The 22,291-nt window shown below is 42.0% G+C and overlaps 1 protein-coding gene across 1 annotated transcript in view; it reads right to left on the bottom strand.

The window, feature by feature from the left end:
• The window catches only part of EPB41L4A (erythrocyte membrane protein band 4.1 like 4A), a 103,849-nt gene that overhangs the window by 25,409 nt on the left and 56,149 nt on the right, over positions 1–22,291 (bottom strand). Inside the window, exons 9-13 of the mRNA XM_028749264.2 lie at positions 20,753–20,841; positions 19,870–19,933; positions 10,614–10,705; positions 4,956–5,033; positions 345–466 (exon numbers count right to left, since the gene is read on the bottom strand). Coding sequence (XP_028605097.2) covers positions 345–466; positions 4,956–5,033; positions 10,614–10,705; positions 19,870–19,933; positions 20,753–20,841 — 445 coding nt within the window. The remainder of the gene's footprint in view (positions 1–344; positions 467–4,955; positions 5,034–10,613; positions 10,706–19,869; positions 19,934–20,752; positions 20,842–22,291) is intronic.

Below are 22,291 nucleotides of genomic sequence, written 5' to 3'. Positions count from 1 at the left end.
TTATTTAGGTACATGACAACAGCAGCTAGAATTATTTTATATGTTTTGTTCTATTATGTTGTTGCTTTTTTCGTTCGTAAGCCGCTTTGAGAGTGAATTGAATAAAAAGCGGCATAGAAATACAGCAAATCTAATCTAATCGAAAGCTTTCTGCTGAAAATTGCCCCCAGTCTGTCTGTTACTTGCCCCTGAAGGTGCTGTTTACTGCAAACAGCACCAAAAAAAGAGGAAAATTTGGAAGGAGTCTGAAACTAGTCAATCAATTGTAGTTTTGTAACGGACTCTAAAGTATTCCCTTCTGTTTAAATCTCAGTGTAACAGGAACTGTGTTCAGCAACGCTTACCATTCTGTTGTGTTTTGGGTTCTCTTTTTGGATAAGTCTTACTACGACTTCTTTCAACTGTTTGGTCAGGTCGAGGAAGCTGGATAGAGATGTCTTTGTTCATTTGCAAAGCTGTTCTCCCACTAGAAAAACGAAACAGAATGAGTCAAGTAGGTTTTCTGTACTTCAAACAATTAAAAGGAAAAATGTGGCCCATTGTCTTCACAATATAACAACTTCCTTCACCCCCTCCCTTCCGCTGCCCTGCAAGTTTTCCAGTTTAATCTTAAGGTATAACTGAATTCCCTTCCATTTTCCAGCATGTGTGTGTGTTGAAGTGGCACAGCAAATCTGTATTTTGTACTTCCTTAACGTCCATCTTTGTTTGGGCCAGCTAAGCACTAAGTGAATCTCTAGCAAGCACTCTTCCTTCCCTCAACAAGATAAGTAACAAAACATCTCCCAGCAATAAGTCCTGAAAGTGCATAAAACAGATGCTTAAAGGAGGTAGTTTTCACTACACCTTCTAGTAGCTGGAAATGCTGAATGCTGCAAGGCATGTGCTCTGCTATTGAGCCTTGCTCAACTGTAAGGTGTTGGGGTGTGCAACTCAAACCAGGGCCTGCCACAGGCAGTCTCCAGTGCCTTCACCCCTGCACCAACAGCATTCTAGTCCTTAGAGGAAAACCAGGCAGATTCGGTTTCACGGATCAATAGCAGTAATAGTCAAATTTAGATTTCTTATCTACACTTCATTTTAAAATACATTGAAGTCGGTAAAAGCGAATTACGGTCAATATAATAGAGTGGGTACTAAAATATTTTACGTATCAAGGCAGGGTAAAGATGCACCCCCATCGTTCAGCCCGGACACTGAGGTCCAGCTCCGAGGGCTTTCTGGCGGTTCCCTCACTGCGAGAAGTGAGGTTACAGGGAACTAAGCAGAGGGCCTTCTCGGTAGTGACGCCCGCCCGGTGGAATGCCCTCCCATCAGATGTCAAGGAAATAAACTACTACCTGACTTTTAGAAGACATCTGAAGCCTGCCTTCAGGGATATGTCTGTGAACCTAAATGAATCTGTGAGTAAACTACTTTTATATTAACGTTAATCAGATTCATTAGAAGGAAGGAATTCATTTTACCAGGAAGGAATCTTTAATAGTAAGACTCGGGTGAGTCGGCAACAAGCTGATCACTGCGTAATTTAAAAAGGGGGATGTTTGGAACTCTGTTAGAATATGGAACTTGCTAGTGCAAGTTAGGAAGGATGTGATTAAATAATATATCCTCTCCTGCCTCCCTAATCATCCCCACAAATTTCAATAGGGAAAATGGAAGGTTCTTCACTTAGGCAGGATGAACCAGCTGCACAAATACCAGGGTAGTTGGAAGTCTCCCTTACAACTATATCTCTTCTTTTTGAATGTTTGGTAATCTGCTCTAGGAAGGCATCATCCAAGCCTTCAATCTGACACCCACAGTAAGGTCACTGTTGTTTCCCTTTCCTAATTTTGTTATCCACATACTCTCGATCTGCCTTCCATGCTCCGAGTCATGGAACTCTACACAAGTGTGCACATCCTTTATATATAATGCTATTCCTCCTACCTTCCTGTTTGGTCTATTCTTTTTGAGTCTCATCCCACCAGGTTTCAGTAATACCTATGAATGAAAACACCCTTGATGTTCTATTGTGTGTTTATTGGACTGATAAGTCCTGTCTCACTTGCTCAATGCACTACTTGATTACCAACCTTGGCAATCCTGAAGCCCCAGCTGTGGCTGGTACTGGAGCTTGGCCAAAGCTTGACAAAACACTGACACCCTCCCAAGAACAAAAGCTGCTGTTGAAATCTGCTGACTGGAAGTGAACAAGGGTGGAATCATACATCCTCTAAAACCATGGCCGCTACAAAAATCAAAGATCATATGGGTGAACCACTACTTCATCTGGTTCATTTGTGTGAACCAGCTTCCTGTGAACTGGCAAAGATTCTCACCACACCAGTGGAACCACTCTTGCTCAGCACTAAATCACCATTACATCTTTATTGTGCAACCTTGTCTCTAGAATACTATGTTCTTAACTTGACCAAAATAGGTCAAAGCAGTTATTCTTGTAAACAGATGTGCAAATGTGAGAACAGCAGCAGATTAAGCTTTCCCCCGCAGAAATGACAAGTTGCAGAGACTAAAAGTGCCACTTCTAAATTAGCTGTATAATTAACTATTACCTTAAATATATACTGAAGTTAAAAAGTGTTCCTTCCTTCTTCGTAAGCTCATCACCCTATATGAATCTGCTTACAGTGACAGCTGGCCCAAGAAAACCAATGGATGGCTTTTAAGAAACCTCGGGATCTTAAGTCAAGCCTCATGTTTATAGGACTGGCTGCACAGTGCTACTGAGTATTGTTTTGTTTTGAAGCAAAGCTAGTTGGTATTTTCCCCAAAGGAAATTATATTAGAACCCCACAAAATGCTTCATCTGCTGAGAAGAACAGAATATAGCAAAGGAAGGTGCTATTTAGTGTAGTCCTATAGAAGCTGTTCTCAATCTGTTGCCCTCCATATGTTTTGGACTACAATATCCATCAGCCCCAGTTAGTTGTCATCTTCTAAAGTATCAGAGGGTATCAGGAAGGTAATAGTTAACAGCCTACGTCTTAAAAAAATATTTAGGATGCTGCCATTGAATCCTTAAAACTAAAATAATAGAATATTTATCTGTACCAAAATGTGCATTCAGCATTTGCCCAAACTGACCAGATAAGTGGCTGCTTCAGGGAGAGAAATAACATGAGAGAAAAGAGTAAGTATCAAATGTAACAAGAATTCCAGTAAATAGGAAAACACACTATCTTCCATTTGCTACCAGAACTGCTTATTCACCATATAGACCAGAGGTGGCTAACCATTTTGGCCTTGAGTACTGCCCACATGCACACACAAACCAAGTGTCAGGGACTGGACTGAGGAGGAATGGTGGAGACCGCCTCCCCCCACCCCCACTCCTAGACCTTCCAAACTCTTTCATGCCGGAGAATTCCAGTGTTAGTATAAAAAAATTGGGAACAGGTTGGTCTAAAATGTCAAGATTTAAATATCAAGCAAAAAGTTCTGCAAATGGCATTAAGAAAACGTTTTAAAACAAGGAGCCATTTCGCAGCTAATGTGCTCTTGTTTTTCCTGTCGCACAATAAGATCTGATAACATTATTTCAGCTTCAACAAAAGCAAAATTCATGGACTTGCCAAGCTTTGTTCTTGAACAACCATTAATGGTGCAAAATAAAGCACTTTCCCAGCAATAATTCCCAGTTGCCAAAACATCTGCAGTTGAATGATTGAAAAACATCCAGGTGGATTTGTTTAATGAGTGAAGAGCAATTATACTGTATGTAAAGAAACCGTAATTACTGACGGACTCGTATGAATAGGCTCTGCAGGGACAGGTTCTGTTTTACCAACAAAATGCCAGAAGGCAGCCAAAGAAGAAAACTTTAAAAATTTCTCCCTAAGCATCCCAACATGTGCTTTGACACGTGTGCAGTGGGTTTACAATGTGTACATTCAGTTGTGTAAGCAAGGAGCATATCAGAAACTTAGCTTTCTATACCTTATTTTTTTAATGCCTATTCGCTTGTTAGCCAGAAAATATGAACTGCTAATCCCCAGGTCATTTAAAGCCTTGGTTACAAGTGGTGGACTTCATTATTTATGAAGGCTTACTGTACATGCAAGCTGCTAGGCAGTTTCAGTTTGACGCATTCACTAATGCGGAGCCAATGCTTTGGGGGGAAACCCACAGATTTTGATTGGCCATAGATAAGTTATGCGGGGGACTTGGGAAGACAAAAGATATGCAAATGATAAACCAGAAAATCATGAAACAATCTACATTTAAAAAATTGCAGCCTTGCAAGACAAATATTAGGTAAAGGGTAAAGGGACCCCTGACCATTAGGTCCAGTCATGACAGACTCTGGGGTTGCGGTGCTCATCTTGCTTTATTGGCCAAGGGAGCCGCCGTACAGCTTCCAGGTCATGTGGCCAGCATGACTAAGCCGCTTCTGGCGAACCAGAGCAGCGCAAGGAAACACCGTTTACCTTCCCGCCATAGAGGTACCTATTTATCTATTTGCACTTTGACGTGCTTTTAAACTGCTAGGTTGGCAGGAGCAGGGACCGAGCAACGGGAGCTCACCCCGCCGCGGGTATTCGAACCGCCAACCTTCTGATCAGCAAGTCCTAGGCTCTGTGGTTTAACCCACAGCACCACCCGCGTCCCTATGCCAAAGTGGGCATACCACCCCAGACCATGGTCAGTGATGATGAGAGCTGTAGTCAAGGAACATCTGCAGGGACACAGATTCCCCAACAGATTCTGCACAACCAAAGCATATTCTGTTTTTCATGGAACCATACACTGCATCTATTATAATAAGAGGTGGAGGTAGATGAGCTCAGGGAGCCCATTTTTAAGCTGTGCCTATAATATAACAGCTATTCCAGAAAGAAGTAAGGAACAAAAATACACAGCAAAGGATACCTAAAATAATAAGAAGATCATAAACATGTAAAAAAGAGAGCTTAGTATGAAGATTTGGCATCATACTAAAGTTTCCTTACCTATACCGGTGCTTATAGCCAAGAGGCCCAAGTTTGCCAAGTTTTCTTGATAGAGAATTGGATTCGTTTTCTGGCATTCTGTATCAGATTTAAAAATAAGTTAATTAAATATGGTAGAAAGCTATGCAAGAGAACATAGATTGTCTGCAGGCATCTCTAAGTGACAACCCTATGACAGGCAATTTTATAAGACTGGAGATTCTGCAACTAGAGGGAAGTCCACTATATTTGTTCTTTTCCTATTTAAACAAATACTCCAATTTTTTTTATTGTCGTCCTTTTTAAAGCTAGAGAAGCATGACCAGGAAGATGTAGTTATGCTTACATTCTGTTGATCAGTACCAACTTAAGTCATAAATGATTTCAAGAGAGCACAAGCACAATTAACTTTCTAAGATGCACATTACTTCAAAGTGTATCCTCTGGAATTTAAAGCTTTTTGCTCCGTTGGACGGTAAGCTGTATCTCAACAGAACATAAATACTAAAAGAGTGCATTGAGATCCCATGGCTGAAAAGTTGTATATGAAGGCTTCTATAAATATGGGGCACAATTCAGTCAAAGTTAAAAATGTCAGTGTTAATAACTTTACAATGCTGCAGTCCTGCACACAGTTATCCCTAGGTAAGTCCTTTTGATATCAACAAGACTCAAGTACAGGTAATTTATGTGCTGGATTGCTTCAGATTCTGCCTACCACACTGATCTCAAGAGCATTTGCATGAAGACTGAAGACTTTACTGATTCTATGAAACTGAGAAAAACCCTTCCTATATCTGTCTCATGAAAGTTCTGAGAAGAAGTTTCAGAAATTCCATCTCTTGAAATTATGTAATATGCATAATAGAATATTTCACCCACTAGGTGGGGCCACACCATTTTTCAATGCTATATATACTATTTGCTTGTAGGGCTTTATAACAGAGATTAAAAACTAGCTGTTCAGAGGAGCAAGCTGGGAGCTGCTCTCTCTAGTTTTAGTGAAACAAGTAAGATCTTCGCAGTAACAACATGTATAGGTGCACAATGGAGCTTCTTTTGTTTCAGATGGCACTTAATGAGTGTGAACGAGGATGGGAAACCTTTTTCAGCCTGGAGGTCCTATTCCCTTGCCCCTAGGGGGCTGCATGTCACTGGTGAGAGGAGTTGGAGGCAAATCACAGAATTGGAGAGTTGGAAGTGACCTCAAGGTTCACTGGTCCAACCTCCTGCAATGCAGGAATCTCAGCTAAAGCATCCATGACAGATGGCCATCCAACCTCTGCTTAAAAACTTCCAGTGAAGGAGAGTCCACAACCTTCCAAGGGAGACGGTTCCACTGTCCATCATTGTGGGCAGAGCAATGGATGTGTTTCTAACAAAAACCAGTAGTATACACAGACACCTTTATTCATCCAGAAAAGCAAGAGGCATCATCAGAGTTAAAGGAGGTGGTGCCTCGCAAGACGAAAAGAATCCGTTCCGCGATTCTCTTCGTCTAGCGGTTTTTTCGTCTTGCGAAGCAACCCTATTAGCGGCTAAGCGGATTAGCACTATTAGCGGCTTAGCGGCTATTAAAGGCTTAGCGGCTTAGCTGCTAAAAGGCTATTAGCGGCTTAGCGGCTTAGAAAAAGGGGGGGGGAGCGGAAAAAAAATCGCAAGACTAGCAAGACGTTTCGTCTTGCAAAGCAAGCCCATAGGGGAAATCATCTTGCGAAGCAACTCAAAAATGGAAAACCCTTTCGTCTAGCGGGTTTTCCGTCTTGCGAGGCATTCGTCTTGCGGGGCACCACTGTACTCCAACTACGTGGAATCACAAGGAGGGACATGAAACAGGACTATTGAGGGTGGCAGCTTGGGGAGGGGGCATTGTCTAGGGAGACACCTGATCGATGGATAGAGAGGTCGGGGGGCCTGCATTTATTATTAGTGTTATTTATTGTTATTTCAATTTATATACTGCCCTTCATCCAAAGATCCCAGGATGGTGTGCAACAATAAAAGCACATTACAGAACTTAAATGATAAAAAGCATACTGGCAGACAGCCTAATAATCAGAATAGTCACAGGTCATGGATTATTTAATAGCCATAGAGGTAAAGGTAAAGGTAAAGGGACCCCTGACCATTAGGTCCAGTCATAGCCAACTCTGGGGTTGCAGCGCTCATCTCGCTTTATTGGCTGAGGGAGCCGGCATACAGCTTCCGGGTCATGTGGCCAGAATGACTAAGCCACTTCTGGCGAACCAGAGCAGCACATGGAAACACCGTTTACCTTCACACCGGAGCGGAACCTATTTATCTACTTGCACTTTGACGTGCTTTCGAATTGCTAGGTTGGCAAGAGCAGGGACCAAGCAACGGGAGCTCACCCCGTCGTGGGGATTCCAACCTCCAACTTTCTGATTGGTGAGCCCTAGGCTCTGTGGTTTAACCCACAGCGCCACCTGCATCCCTATTTAATAGCCATAGGCCTGAGTAAAAAGGAATGTTTTTGCCTGGTGCTTAAGACAGGTAATGATGGTGCTAGGTGGGCCACTCTGGTGAGAGCATTGCACAATTGGGGAGCCACCACAGAAAAGGTCCATTTGACACTAGTCTTGAGGTTCCCTGAACCGGAGCTGGAACCTCAGGATAGATGTCATTCAGAGCTATTAAAAAAATGAAAGGAAAGAAAAATAATATTTTAAGGAAAACTACTTCTCTTTTTTGCATTAAAAGTTCTTGCAAACCTACGTCAAAGCAGAGAAAGCTGCTAAGTGAAATTTGGGGTCAACTTTGCATGCTGAGAGCAATACCAAAAGAGGTTAGCAGGACACAGCAACCTAGTAGCCACTTAAGACCAGGAAATGAGCCAGAATGGCAGTTAGTGATACAATTTTAAAAAATTATCACTCATCCTGTGAGCACACCAAGTCAACAAAATAAGTTCACTGTAATTTTCTTCCCGCGAGTACTGAAGATGCATAGTTTAGTCATCCTGGATAAGGGAGCATGTGATACACACACACACATACACAAAATGTGTGTGTGTGTCTAAAGTGTGTGTCTAAGGTGAGAAAGAAATGAGAGAAAAAATTAAAAGGCCCAAACTAGTTTGAGACAATCACATTTTAATTGCTTTTAAGTTTTTCCTTCCAGTATAAGTATGCTGGTTGAACTTCAGTGAGCCTTTTCCATTTGGTTGTTTAGACCAGTGTTTCCCAACCTTTTTTTGGGCAAAGGCACACTTGTTTCATGAAAAAAATCTCGAGGCACACCACCATGCCAGATGGGGAAAGGTCACTTTTTACTTATGTAAAAAAAAATTAAAAAATAGTAACAGCATAGAAGGTAATGGTTAGGCTAGCATCCCTCTTCCAAATATGCTAGGTTTTTATTTGCAGGGACTGTTCTACATGGGAAAGCATTCAGCACTGTCATTCTCCCATCTGAATTGGTACTATTCTGGGTCAACTTACTCTGCTGCATGTGTAGATGAAAATGGCACCAAGTGTGGGGGAGGGGGCAGAACAGGTTTCAGATACAGGATATTAAGCATACACGTACTTCAGATTGAACTGGTTGCTTGCTTTGCAAGTTTTCATTTCCCAAATGACTGCCTTGGCAAGCGCAATACCTACCAGGCTCAACGCCGGTCTCGCGCTGCCGCTTCCCGCGCTCTCAAGGACCCGGGAGGAGGAAGGCGTGAAGGCAATCCCGAAGGCGCGAAAACGTTATCAATTGCTTCTTCTTGTACAACTGCAGCCAGATCCTACCCGTATTTACTCTGGAGTAAGCCCTAGTTTGTTCACGGGGTTTTGCTCCCGCGTAAGTGTGCACGAGGGATGGCAGCCTTAAATATCGGGGAGACGCAGGAGTCGCCTGCGCTGCTGTAATTCCCCCTCCTTTGGGGGAGGGAGGCGCTGGGCTACTGTGTTTACTTGGAAGTCCCACGGAAGTTAATGCATTATTAGGCTACTACTGGCTTAAGCCAGTGCCCGCCTTCATCCCTAGGCGAGAAGCACAGAGTTCTGTTCCGCCCGGGCGCTGCCTCTTTAAACGAGCGCGTGGTTGAAGAAGGCGCTTGCCCAGCTCCCCTCTGCGCCTCGGAGGGCGGATTTGAGCACGCACAATGCGCCGCCCTCCCGCCCTGCGCCGCTGCCGTCTCGCGCTCCTCCCTTTTGCGCGCGCTGCCCCGCCGCCGCCCCATTGGCCGGGTCCTGTCAGCTGATCCCGTGTTATTTCCTGTGTGTGTGTGTGAGGGGAGAATGGAGAGAGAAACCTTGGCACCACCACCGCGGAGCCGCCCCCGGCTCGACGCGGATCCTCGCCGCCGCCACCCCGCCTCTCGCCATCTGACTCGCCCGCCTCCCGGCGGTTGGGAAACACTGGTTTAGACAGACAGCTTTTCTTCCATGAATGGAACCCTACCTCCTTTACCTCTGCAGCCCCCCTGCACACCCTGACAATCTGTTCCTGTGGGGGTTGATGAACTCCTGGGAATGGTGTGGGCTGCAGATGAAAGGAGAGTTGGTGGAGACTGCTCCCTTTCTTGCACAAATTGGATCCAAGCCAAAGACATTTAAAAAACTACTTTGTGTGCAAAAATATTCATTTTTTTAAATATTTTTTTTGTAAAATAGATCAACCTATGTCAAGTTTTGGATTCAGAAGAATTTTGCCCTAATATTCTGCTAACAAATGATCACAAACAAAACTGTCAAGGCACTTAATAATAATAATAATAATAATAATAATAATAATAATAATAATAATAATATCTTTATTGTCATTGCCCCCTCTCGGGGACAACGAAATTACTCTGTGAAATTACTCAACGAAATAATCTCTGTGAAAGCCTACAGACTGGGACAGCGGGCATCATTGTGCCATCCATGTGTTGTTGGACTATAACTTCTATCATCCCAGATCATCAATCATGCAGGCTGGGGCTTGTGGTCCAATCTCTGGAAGGTACCACATTGACTAATCTTGCTGTAGATCAGTGTTTACCAAACTTGGGTCTCCAGCTCTTTTTAGGACTATAATTCCCATCACCCCATACCACTTGGTCCTGCTAGCTAGGGATGATGGGATTTGGAGTCCAACAGCAGCTAGAGACCCAAGTTTGGGAAACACTGCTGTAGATGGAAGAGGATGACTTATTTAGACAGGATAAATGACAGGAAATTAGTAAAAACATAGCTCAAACTGATTTACTGTTCTCCTTTCATTATTCTCATTTAAAACATTGATGTTCCTTCAGAAAAAAAAAAGATTTGGATCCAAAATGTGCTCTTTTTCGCATGCAGAAGGTATATTCTGCTCATTCAAAGGCTGTTTAAGTGAAACTGAATCCAGATATATTCTTCCACTTCTTGTAAGAACTGTGCAAGAATTGCTATAGCATTGTGTGAACTCTTGCGAATGCATTTATGGAACAGAGGCAGTGGCTATTTATCTCCCATTCACTGGTTTTTTTTGGATCAAATCCAGTTTGAGGAAACCAGCTAGGGCCTCTTATCTTTTATAATACAACCAGGTCAGTTAAAGAGATCTGAATATACTTGCCTTTTAACTGCAGATAAGCGCTAGCCTGAAGCTCTAAAGTGCACCGCCCTGCACCACCCCTGCCAAGATGTGTCTGTCTTCTGTCATCGTTTAATAATAGATTCTTTACAGCAGTAGCTTACCTACCTGAAGAATGTGTGCTGCTCTACGCAGCATTTCCATAAATGCTTGCATGCAGTTTTGCTCTGAGCCTCGAAGAAGAAGGAAGTTTCATTACACTGAAATAATAAAAAGGAAGCGCTGTGAAGGATTCTTCTGATATAAGGGAATCATATTTGATAATCTAGGCACATGAACACAGACTCTTCTTTCATTTTTAACCATGTGGAATCAGGGGAATTACACTGATGTAATTCTACAGGCTTGATGAGAAAAATGTTCTCTTAGTCACGATCTTTAAAAATGTGAATAGTTTAAACCATCTTACCAAATCAACACAAATTTCAAGGATCACTTCCATGTTTTATATTTCCCAACACTAAGTCCACACCCACACAACACATTTTAAGCACTCACACCAATTTAATGGCTTACCTCAAAGAATTCTGGACACTATGGTTTGTAAAGGGTACTGAGTGTTAAGAGACTCTATTCTCCTCACTCTGCTAGAATTCCAAAGATCCCCTGGGAAGATGGATTGACTGCTAAGCCATTTTGGGAATTGCAGCAGGTGGCGCTGTGGGTTAAACCACAGAGCCTAGGACTTGCCAATCAGAAGGTCGGCGGTTCGAATCCCTGCGATGGGGTGAGCTCCCGTTGCTCGGTCCCTGCTCCTGCCAACCTTTCAGTTCAAAAGCACGTCAAAGTGTAAGTAGATAAATAGGTACCGCTCCAACGGGAAGGTAAACGGCATTTCCGTGTGCTGCTCTGGTTCGCCAGAAGCGGCTTAGTCATGCTGGCCACATGACCCGGAAGCTGTATGCCGGCTCCCTCAGGCAATAAAGCGAGATGAGCACCGCAACCCCAGAGTCGGTCACGACTGGACCTAATGGTCAGGGGACCTTTACCTTTACCTTTAGGGGAAATAGGGATCTCCTAACAACTTCCATCACCCTTTACACATTACAGCTTCCCAGCATCCTTTAGTGGTATAATAATAAAGTGGTATAATAGTGTTTTAAATGTATGGTACGGATGTGATCAAAGATTAAAGGTAAAGGTGATGGTAGAGGACCCCTGGACAGTTAAGTCCAGTTGAATTAGACTATGGGGTGCAGTGCTCATCTCCACTTTCAGGCCGAGGGAGCCGGCGCTTGTCCGCAGACAGCTTTTCTGGGTCATGTGACCCGCAACGGGACATGAGTGCCAGAGCACACAGAAACGCCATTTACCTTCCCCCACAACAGTACCTATTTATCTACTCACGATGGTATGCTTTCAAACTGCTAGGTTAGCAGGAGCTGGGACAAAGCAACGGCAGCTCATCCTGTTCCACGGATTCAAACCACCGACCTTACAATCGGCAAGCCCAAGGGGCTCAGTGGTTTTAGACCACAGCGTCACCCATGTCCGTGATCTAAGATTAATCATGTTGAGGAGGGACACCATTGTGAATTAATAGTACAAGTAGGTTTGGAGGTCATCCTATGAGTGTGTACACACCAATGATAGTTCAACATCAACTTTGTTGGACTGGTGATGTCGTTTGGATCCCTGATTATTGTCTTCTATAGCAACTACTCTATTCCAAACTTAAAAATGGAAAGTGTAATGCTGGTAGTCAACAAAAGAGGTTTAAAGACTCTCTCAAGGCAAATCTTAAAAAATGTAGTATAAACACCGACAACTGGGAAACACTGGGCTGAAAGCACTCCAATTAGAGAATAGCCTTTACCAAAGACATCATGGACTTTGAAGATGCTCAAACTGAGGACGAAAGGGAGAATTGTGCTAAGAGGAAGGCATGTTTGGCAAACCCTCACCGTGATCAGTTCATGCCTGGAAACCTATGTACCCACTGTGGAAGATCATGTGGATCCAGAATTGGCCTCCACAGTCACTTACAGACTGCCTGTTACGACCGTGTTCATGGAAGACAATCTTACTTGGCCACAAGTGATCGCCAAAGAAGAAGAAGAAAGAAGACAAGTGGGTTGTCTTTGGTCCATGCAGTGGAAGGCATCAAACATACATCATAGTTTCATGGCAAACAGATACTTATTTCTAACATAGAAATTGACCTCCATGATATGAAAAGTAAATGTGAAGTATATTCTGTAAGAAAAACACTTGGGCCTCATTTGAATAGTAGAGTGCTTGTTATCTGGTGGGCGGGGCTTGTGTGTTTTGCTCCAGAATCAGCCCCTCCCTTCAGTGCATGTGTTCCATTATGTTCAGTTAAGAATGTCAGTAAAGAGGGACCAACTGCCTCTTGTTGTTTTCTTGCCTCATGTTGTTGTTTTAGTTTCTCTCAGACATGTTGTTATTTTGTTACAGTTTTCTCTCAGTTTATTATTAAAGCTTGTTTACATTTACATGAGCCACTTATTTTTCTCAAAGAAAAAGAAACTCTGCTGAAGAATGGTGGAACGTCCTAAACTTGGGTGAGTGAGGGGATATTCCCAGTAGGATTGATTTTGTTAATCATCACCCCCACCTCCACAACATATTCACCAAATTACAGGACTGAACCTGTTAACTCACTAAAGAACCGAAAAATGTTTACATAATCAGAAACCCTCCAAAGTGGACATTTTTATAAAGAGTACTAGTGATTAACAGTAAGGTGTGGTATGTATGCAGCAAACAAAGGTGACATTGAAGAATTATATAGTTTCTTCAAGAAATAGCACCCATCAACTGGGTGAGTTATAGCTTTTGTCTGAAAAAAGGGGTGGGAATGCAATGCATAATAAACATCCTATGGCATGCCATAGTCAATTTAATTCACTGAGAACCTTCAAAGAATGCCCCTGAATCTAAGGTAAGTTACTCATTAGACAGAACACAGTTAACCCAGTCAATGAATGAAAAGCCAAGTGTGATTTATATAATGCCTAACTTTCTAAACTCCAAAGTCAATGAAAAGACTCAGAGTGACAATAATGTGGCTGAACTGCATTCTAAAATGTAGAAAGCCTTTTGAACCAGAACATTCATCATGCGTAGGATTACAGGCCTTAGTCACCCTTTCCAAGTTGCCTTCCTTTCCTGCCCTAACAGCACCTCCCCATGCTGTACGCTGGGCTGCAGAGAGATTTCAGTAACAGACACTAGTATGGCGAATGTGGGGCTTGTGTCCAAAGAGAATACTAACAATTCACGCCAAGCCTGTGCAAGCCTTTGGTTGCATCTGAAACTGATTTCTTCATGGATATTGTATGCTATGGGAATAATAATAATAATAATAATAATAATAATAATAATAGAATATTAAAAACACAATAAAACAATAAAATAATAAAAAGTGATAACATATCAAACATTAAAAACTTCCCTAAACAGGGTTGCCTTCAGATGTCTTCTAAAAGTCAGATAGTTGCTTCTTTCCTTGAAATCTGATGGGAGGGCGTTCCACAAGGCGGACGCCACTACCAAGAAGGCCCTCTGCCTGGTTCCCTGTAATCTCACTTCTCACAGGGAGGGAACTGCCAGAAGGCCCTCAGTGCTGGACCTCAGTGTCCAGGGAGAACGATGGGGGCAGAGACGCTCCTTCAGGTATACTGGGCCAAGGCCATTTAGGACTTTAAAGGTTAGCACCAACACTTTGAATTGTGCTCAGAAACATACTGGGAGCCAATGTAGGTCTCTCAAGACCGGTGTTATATGGCCCCGGCAGCCACTCCCAGTCACCAGTCTAGCTGCTGCATTCTGGATTAGTTGCAGTTTCCGGGTCACCTTCAAAGATAGCCCCACATAGAGAACTATTACTGATGGTTAAGTTTACCCAGGCTCTAGCTTTTGGGGCTTAAAGGTAAAGGAACCCCTGACTGTTAGGTCCAGTTGTGGACGACTCTGGGATTGCGTGCTCATCTCGCTCTATAGGCCAAGGGACCAGCGTTTGTCCACAGACAGCTTCTGGGTCATGTGGCCAGCATGACTAAGCTGCTTCTAGCGAACCAGAGCAGCGCACAGAAACACCTTTCACCTTCCCGCCGGAGCAGTACCAATTTATCAACTTGCACTTTGATGTGCTTTCGAACTGCTAGGAGGGCAGGAGCAGGGACCGAACAACGGGAGCTCACCCCATTACAGGGATTCAAACCACTGACCTTCTGATCAGCAAGCCCTAGGCTCTGTGGTTTAGACCACAGTGCCACCCGTGTCCCCTTTTGGGGGCTTAAGTATTACTTAAATGTACGTAACAGTAAATAGTAGACAGAGTTTTGGTTAATAAACACTTTGCCTCACAGACCAGAATCCAAAACAGCATGCAACTAGCTCCACACATCCCAAGGGCACTTTTCTCAAACTGTACTTCTCCATGTTACTTAGGGCATTTAAGACCCAGAGTACAGTATTTTCCGAGGAAGTCTGTAACACAGCACAAGAGTCTGTTAGTTAAGTAATAAAGTAATAAAATAAAAGTTTTTAAAATCTCACTGTATAATCTCTTGGATCGATGACTTTCCCTCCCAGCAACAAGATTGGATCCCAAAGCGTTTTAAACTGAAGTTGGATTTCAGTTAGAGAAGGCTGAGAATGAGTGATTACAGTATCTTCATTACAGAAAGTTCAGCACAGGAACAAACCCCACTCGGAGCACAAAGCAGACCCAATTTGTTTTCATTAGTACAGAATTTGTGCAATTATATTAAACCCAAATTCTGCAAACTTTTTTAAGAAAAAGGACAAGCAAACTACAGTTTAATCCTGTAAACTTACTCAGAGAAGGGTTGGGAGGAGTGATAGATTGTAGGGACCAAAACAAAAAGTCTGGCAAGCTCTGCCCAGTAGTGTGACAGTAAGGCAGCAATGAATATGGTGAGTGAAAAAAATGGGAGTGTGTGGATCCTCACACACTACTCTGAACAACCTGTTTGCAAGATAATGCCCCCATCTGGACACAACCTAAACAAGGACTTTGCTCCCTATGATCTGTCCAAGGTACTGAAGGAACTCTCTCCAAATACCACCTGTTTACACTTTCCATCTCTTTATTTGCAGTCAACAGACCATTTGAACATTAGTAACAATTTTATAATTGACCATTAACAACATCACTAAAATATGAATTAATACAACTGAAAAGTGCGGAATAACAATGCTAAGCTATCTACGCAGTGGCATAGCGTGGGGGGTGCAGGGGGGCCAGCCGCACCGGGCGCAACATCTGGGGTTAGGGCAAATCCACGGGTTAGGGGGCGCAAATTACTTGCCTTGCCCCGGGTGCTGACAACCCGCGCTACGCCACTGTATCTACATATATCAATCGTAAGTGGCCTAATACAGCAGGCCATATTTGAAAACTTTGCCACTTGCTCTGTGGCTGACACAAGGGAGCCAGGAAGCAAAGGGATCATAAGAGATTCAAAAAAGCAGGCAGGGAGAGACTGCATAATCGGATAATTAGGTCTTTCCTAGCCGCTTTTTTTATTGACAAATGTCAATAAAAAGGACATGCAAGATAGACTCCACCTCAACGTTGTTACAAAGGCAGCATTTATGGTTCACTGGGGTTTTATTAAAATGTAAAACAGTAAACCTTGGCAAAGAGAAAGCCTTCCTATATTTAGGGTTAGTTAAACATACAAATTATGGTATTCCATCTTTGCAGGGGAGGCATGGTAACCCTAGTGACTAGGGAACATGGTGCCTCTGCAGTTCCCTAGATCTCTTGGAAATCCAAAGGCCTCTAATTGATTTGTCACCCATAAGATTCATAATTAACAGACAAAAGGGTGCTAGACCTGTTGAGATTACTTTTTGCACCAAGCTCTGGCCAAGCTTGTTTATAAAAACCTGAACATTGCTTTAGAAACCATGGAATTAGAGTTGAGCACAAGCCAGTAGCCAAGGCAAAATTGGTAATCTTGTTCTCCAGTCCAGTTCCTGCTCTCAGATGGGACATGCAACCCCTGTCTGTCTACTGGCTGTCCTTACCCTCAACTGAAGACTGCATCTTGGTCCTGCTTCCTTGCAAACCTTTTGTGGACCTTTCTGGGACCAAACAGCTTTGACTGTGCCATCAGTAATATGTCTGATGGGTTTACTGTTTGAACCAACAATTACCAGCACAGGAACAAGCAAGAAACATGTTTCACCTCAATCGCTATAGAGACACAATCAATTCAATTTAAATTTTCAGGGAGTGACAAGACTAAATTATTTGCTGTTCCCATGGAGGCCATGCCACATGGTGTAATCAGTAGGCTACTCTTTATTTCCAACCTAAATTGGATCTATGGTAAGGAATAAAGGGTCTGAAGCGGTATGGTAATATGGGTGGGTGTTGCCTGCCTGAATTAAACCTCGGCTGAGTAGCTTATTGACCACAGGTCAATGCAAGATAGCTATTAGCCAAAGCACAAATTCCTTCCCTGATATTGCATAACTTATTGCTTGTTATATTTTCTGTTGCAGAAGCATTCTGTTGTAAATGCTTCTGTGAAATATTTGAACATACTTGGAAAACCAGAATTTAATCTCTCAAGCAAACAAGCTTTAATTCCATTCAACGAAAGACAGAGTACAATAAGGAAGGTATAGGTTTCAAGAGGTTTCATAGAATCTGCCAAGATACAGCAAAATGGGAAACTGAAAGGAACATACTGTTGAACTTCCTCTCTTCTGTAGAAATAAAAGGGGTGTGGAAATGTGGAAGCGGCATGATTATAAAAAGAGAAAGCTCTCAAATCTACTATTTCTAATCTAATCTAATATTTCCCCAAGTTAATTCACAGGTCAAGCTCCTTTATCTTAGTCATTGATCATCTACATCTAGTGACTGCAGAATTGGGTTCTGCCAGCCTGAAGAGATAAAATGTCCTTTTTTGCACAGAATAAGTGCAATTCATACGGAGAGACTGAAATTCTACTCTGTTGAAGGTTTGCTGCATCTCCAGCTTCTACAAGCTTGCACCACTGAGGTTTCCACTATAAAAAGCAACAGACTGATTAAATTTACCAAAGAATCTCAAACAAGATTATTTATTGTATTGCCTTTTTATATTTCTTCTATCTGTCTTGAGGTTTCGTTTTTTGCTCATCTTCCCTTCTCTCTGTTGCTGAGATACTATGGTGGCCTGCACCTCAATCCCAGTTGCCACGCTTCCTTTTTGATGCCGCCCATGCATTTGCTGGATCAAAAGGAAACGTGATGGATGAGATAAGGTGATAGCAGCAACCAGGAAAAAGCAAACTGTAAGATTGGAGCAGCAGGTCAGGGACTGGTCCTGGCTCACCTGACCACTTAATTAAATAGCCCTGTCATTCAGGATGGCCATGCTGTCAAACTGAATTAACAAAGCAATATGTTCTAGCTTTGGCTTTTGTTTGCTTAGCTAACCAAAATAAAATCCTATAAACAGCTAGATCCATCATTACCCTGAAAGTTTCCTCATTAACATGTCCCACATTATATAATATATCTAAGCAAGACTTTAGTTATTAAATCTACTTTGTGGAATTGCTTGTCTTTTTTCCATTATCTCTAAATGAGAGTTGGATAAGGGCTTTGAAATTTTCATTGGTGTTTTATTTTTAATTTAATTTGCCTGGAGGAGAAGCTATAAGTAGTAACCGCTTCCCTCAGATAATTATAATGTGAAGTTTTATCACAGCAGGAATACAAAGTGCTAAATGCAACAAACTGTTATCTTATCTATTTGGTATTATCTGGAGAATAACCTACATTCCCCAGTCTTTGTCAGTCAATATCAGCCTCCACTAACCAGATGCTGCCTAGCGATTTTGGACTCTGACTCCCATCAGCCCAGCAAGCAAGGCAAAAGGTCAGGGATGATGAGGACTATAGTCCAATAATACATGTATGGCACCAGATTGGAGAACACTGATTTATATTCAAGATATATTCAGTTTAAGATCAAACAGTAAAACTTTGTTTAAAGACATTCCATTGATTTGACATTTAAATTCCTCAAGAAAAATCAACCATGCAACATAATTTCTGAATAGGTTATTTAGCAGAACTAACAAATGTATTTAACCAAACATACTGCGATAGGATCAATGCAGACAGAACCATTAACCATGGTTTTGGAGATAGGCAGTGAACTGTAAACTCTTGTACCTAGACTGCCCCCACCCCCTCTATTCTTGTTCACAATGACACCTGACACCTGAATAAAGGCATTCCTTGACAGATTTCCACACTGGGCCTTAGTCTCCCCACTTAACCAAGGTTAGGATGATTTTAACCAGCATTGGTAACTTTGAAGCAGAAAGTAGAATGGGTGGGATAAACTGGTGTGTGGTTCAGGGAGGGACACACAATCCCAATACCCAGTCCTAATTTCTAACCAAGTTCAGTGCAGAAGGCATTTTTAAAAGACAGTAAAGTGTACATAATATTCTGCATCCTTGTTCTTTGAAATGCTTCCTTAACAGCATTCTTGTCAGAACTTGACATTACCAAATGCTGTGAGTTCTTTTAAGCGCAGCAATGAGCTCTCATTTTAAAAGCCCAGTCAGTCACCAGCCTTAAAACCAAAAACAACAATGTTTCTTTTCTAAAGCTTCCCGATTTCCCATTCATCTGGATAATTTCAAAGCATTTACCAACAAGTATCTAAGGTAACTGTAGCAGCACTTCCAAGCAATCTAATCTACGCTGTGTTAACAGATGGCACAGATAAAGTCCCAATAGTCTAGTTCAGTTCACACATAATGCTAAGGCAACCATGGTTTACTGTGAACAAGCAAATGTGCAGCCTCATAGAAAGAATATCGCAGCTGCTTTGACGCTCATCTGGTCATTCCACTGCTATACTATGCTAAACTAAGCCATGGTTTGGCTTAGTTTATAGGCTGAATCCTAACTCTTGGGATAGCTCTCTCTATAGACAAATCATGAACTGTGACCAATCTCCCCTAGAGAAGTTTGCATGTTTGCTTGTTCATACTAAGCCATGTTTCGGTTTAGCATTGTGTGAATGAGATTGACCTCTTCTAAGAACTTTACAACACAAGGCCCTCAAACTTAATGGACAACAGAAATAAGCCTGATGGTGAACGCATCACTTTTGTTCCCCCAAATGTTTCTCCCCTCTCAATGTTACAAGTAGTATTAACAAAGCAGATAATTTAAAGAGAATTTATGACATAGACAAAGACCAAGCCTTTTTATGTGTATGTGTTAAAAATCACTTTGTAACTATTAGTTAGATACAAATACAACACAATCCTATTCATGTTTGGTCTAGAGTGGTTAGGAATACATGTTTAATAAGCATTATTTTCAAGCTACAAAATATAAACTTACGTCTTTTCCAAGAACTCTGAGCTCAAACTGAGTTTCCTTGAAGTGGACTTTTGTAATTCTAGGCCTAAGTGTTAGAAAAAAACACACACACAAAATACATGAAGATTAAGCCAACAGATACATTAAAAAATTGGAACGGTTGAAGGTTTAATGACAAGTATATTCATTAATGCATTAGCCAGTCTAGCTATGAAACATGCAAGCCAGTAACGATTATCATATAAGTAGAAATATCAATCAACAGCCTACAGTATTTTACTTCTCTACAGCAGATATTCAGGAACTGCTTTCTTTTGAATGAAGTGTTGCTAGAAATGGCTCCCCCTGAACATTTTGCAGGAAGTATGTTCATCACTGGTGAAGTTTCTCTTTTTTCAATTTGTAGATTGGTAGGTACCCTTTAGAGGGAAATATTTAAATGCACTCATATTAAATAAGTGGGCCAAATACAAACACCTCCCTCTCTGAACAGATGGACTGTTTCCATTCATAGATGGGGCTAAGACCCAGCAGAGGTTACTGCTGCGCTAACTGGAAGCTCCTGAAGGCAGAAGAAAAAGGAGATATTTGGCACACTTTCCTTCCCCTTGTAGCCCTCTGCACCACTTCCCACAATGTTCCAGCCCACTGGAGCAGCTGCTTGCGGTGCATATGCTATTAAAGGAGGGATAGAGGAATTGACAAAAATACTTCACCCTGCAAGAGCACCCAGTTAGCAGAGCTCCACCAAAGACAGGGTGGACCCAACCCATTGTCTCCATGTTTCCAGTCTGAAATATACGAAACTGCTCTATGTAGAAAACATTTATAAATGGAAATACGCCATGCAATCTTTGGTAATCTTTTTTTTTTAAATGGGGGCTACAAGATAGATGATACTTACCAAAAATACTTCCCAACTTGCTTTTTATTCTTGTAGACAACTACTCCTACAGGGGTCAACCCTAGGAAGTACTCTGATTTGTTTTCACCCTGCAAAACAGTTTTAACATTATACACATAAACACACACACACACATTTACAGAGAGCTTCCTGTCTAAAAGATGAACTGGAGCCACTGTGAAAATAGGGCACAATGAACGTTCCTTAAGCTGATGTAACGTGGTGGTTAGGAAAGGACATACAATGCAGTATGACACTGAAGATTCTTTTTCTATGTCCTGCATATTGAAGGAACTTTCAGCGTTAATATTAACAAAACTTCTGTAGCTCTGAGCTACTAATTATCTATTATGTCTCGTTACTTTGAACTTTTTAAGGGCCTTACTCAGATTCTTGGTGTTGCTTTCATATTTCCTGCCTGAACACATTCTTTGTAATGAAACCCTTTTATCTTATAACAACACTTAGAATAAATCCCTTAGATTTGTAACCCATATTATTCTTCCAGCATAGTTAATTGCCTTTTATATGGAAATGCAACCACATTCTTTCATAGAAAGGCTGCTTAATCCATGGTTCTCCTAAGTATGTGTTCCAATGGATTTAGACTCCACTTTTTTAAAAAAAAAGAAGAGCATGGGATTATGAAATAGAATAATTAGTGTTTTGCATTCTGTGGTGCCAGTCTTCCCTAGCCTTTTAAGGGCAATTGTTTTGAGGATTTTTCTACAATCAAGCAAATATATACATTTTATGAAACAAATAAATAAATTGTTGACATTGTTGAGGACTCAAAGAACTGCATAGCCAAGCCCATGTGCCAGAAAGCCGCTTCTGGCGAACCAAAGCAGCGCACAGAAACGCCGTTTACCTTCCCACCAGAGCGGTACCTATTTATCTACTTGCACCTTGATGTGCTTTCAAACTGCTAGATTGGCAGGAGCAGGGACCGAGCAACGGGAGCTTACCCCGTTGCGGGGATTCAAACGGCGGACCTTCTGATCGGCAAGTCCTAGGCTCTGTGGTTTAACCCACAGCACCACCCACGTCCCACAGGGCCAAAGGTTAGCCACCTCTGATTTAAGCTCCAACACTAGCAACACATTAATTGCCTGGGGCAACTGTCAACAGTTTCACATTTAATAATAATAATAATAATAATAATAATAATAATAATAATAATTTATACCCCACCCATCTGGCTGGGTTTCCCCAGCCACTCTGGGCAGTTCCCAACAGGATGATGATGATAATAATAATAATAATAATAATAATAATAATAATAATAATAATGCAATAAAACATCAAACATTAAAAACGTCGCTAAACAGGGCTGCATTCAGAAGTCTTCTAAAAGTCAGATATTTGATTATTTCCTTGATATCTGATGGGAGGGCATTCCACAGGGCAGGCGCCACTGCCAAGAAGACTTTCTGCCAGGTTCCCTGTAGCTTCACTTCTCACAGTGAGGGAACTGCCAGAAGGCCCTCGGAGCTGGACCTCAGTATCCGGGAAGAACGATGGGGGTGGAGACGCTCC

The sequence above is a fragment of the Podarcis muralis genome, chromosome 11 (genome assembly GCF_964188315.1).
Source record: "Podarcis muralis chromosome 11, rPodMur119.hap1.1, whole genome shotgun sequence".
NCBI classification, from domain to species: Eukaryota; Metazoa; Chordata; class Lepidosauria; order Squamata; family Lacertidae; genus Podarcis; species Podarcis muralis.
The sequence above is the reverse complement of the archived record's forward strand: the minus strand, read 5'-3'. Positions and strand labels throughout refer to the sequence as shown.